At 43.0% G+C, this 1,405-nt stretch overlaps 1 protein-coding gene across 1 annotated transcript in view; it reads left to right on the top strand.

The window, feature by feature from the left end:
- Nucleotides 1–83: 83 nt before the first annotated feature.
- Nucleotides 84–1,405, top strand: part of LOC106818609 (39S ribosomal protein L52, mitochondrial-like) — an 11,664-nt gene continuing 10,342 nt past the window's right edge. The window contains exon 1 of the mRNA XM_014823303.1: nt 84–169. Coding sequence (XP_014678789.1) covers nt 115–169 — 55 coding nt within the window. The 5' untranslated portion in view covers nt 84–114. The remainder of the gene's footprint in view (nt 170–1,405) is intronic.

Below are 1,405 nucleotides of genomic sequence, written 5' to 3'. Positions count from 1 at the left end.
TTTCTATAGTATTTCTATGGCCAAGATAATTATTTTATATTCTCGCCAATAGAAAATGATTTCACGCTGCAGTACCCGTGATTCGTGAAGGCAGCTCTGTTCATGTGTTAAAATATGGCAGCCCCCTTAGCCCTACATCCTTGCTGTAGACATGTGTCTCTTATTTATGGTAAACATTCGTAATCTCATAATTTATTTATTAATAGCCATTTCGTAAACTGATCGAATAAAGCTCAATGGCTAGTAGTAGTAAGCTTATATTGTTTTGTTTGCTACGTTGGCGTATATCATGATAATATTGATATATGTTTTGGAATGCTCACTGTATATCAGCGTATGCCCTACTGTGCTTGGATGGCCATACATAGTCCGAGCCGACACAGACCCCAGTAATGTACTAATGGGGCACCATCCATGATAAACCCGCACCCTCAGATTAGCAAAGCGGAGTTATAGCGTCTGCATTTGCGGACTAGGATGGCCAGTGCAGTCAGTGGTCACAGGCACTTGGAACGTCTCAATAAAAAAAAATTATGGTAAATAAACACGAAATGTATTTACTACCAAAGTCTTAATGTTTCTCTACTCTATTTCACCTATAATCACCTGTAAATTCCGGTCAAATGCTCATAGACCTGCAACACACAAGTACACCGCACGCTAGCTGCTGCACACTGACACATAAATATATAGCTGGTAGGAAAGCGGGCTGCCAAAATTCGCTCGAGGCTCGCTTGATTTCACACAAATACAACACAAATATTCAACCATTGTACTCCATCTTTGTTTCTATTTGAAGAACTGTTCACTTGTTATAAAAACATACTGTCTGTGTTCGTAACCGAGCTGTGTCATGCGAGATCACACAAAGCCTGACGAAATTCTCGCGTTCGCTCCCGTTGCGCAGTTTATGTAAATGGCTGCAAGTACAGGGCTATAGGCTGCGCACTGCATTTTGGGAAACTACTACGCTGTTTTCCAACTCCCGTGTGAGCCCCGTCCAAGCTCCCAGTGGAGCGTTGCAAAAACATTGTAGCGTTGCAGCGCAAAAATGAGGTCACGAAGAGCGCCGGTGGGTGTTTCCTGATTCCTACAGCCATTTACATAAACTGCGCAACGGGAGCGAACGCGAGAACTTCGTCAGGCTTTGTGTGATTTCGCGTGACACAGCTCAGTTACAACAAACACAGACAGTATGTTTTTATAACAAGTGAACACTGTTCTTCAAATAGAAACAAAGATGGAGTAGATGGGTGAATATTTGTGTTGTATTTGTGTGAAATCAAGCGAGCGTCGAGCGAATTTTGGCAGCACGCTTTCCTACCTGCTATATATTTATGTGTCAGTGTGCAGCAGCTAGCGTGTGGCGGCCAGCGTGTGACAGTGTGTTGCAGATGAGCATTTG

The sequence above is a fragment of the Priapulus caudatus genome, unplaced genomic scaffold (genome assembly GCF_000485595.1).
Source record: "Priapulus caudatus unplaced genomic scaffold, Priapulus_caudatus-5.0.1 Scaffold2373, whole genome shotgun sequence".
NCBI lineage: Eukaryota > Metazoa > Priapulida > Priapulimorpha > Priapulimorphida > Priapulidae > Priapulus > Priapulus caudatus.
Note: the sequence above shows the minus strand (reverse complement) of the source record. Positions and strands in the feature narration are given on the sequence as shown.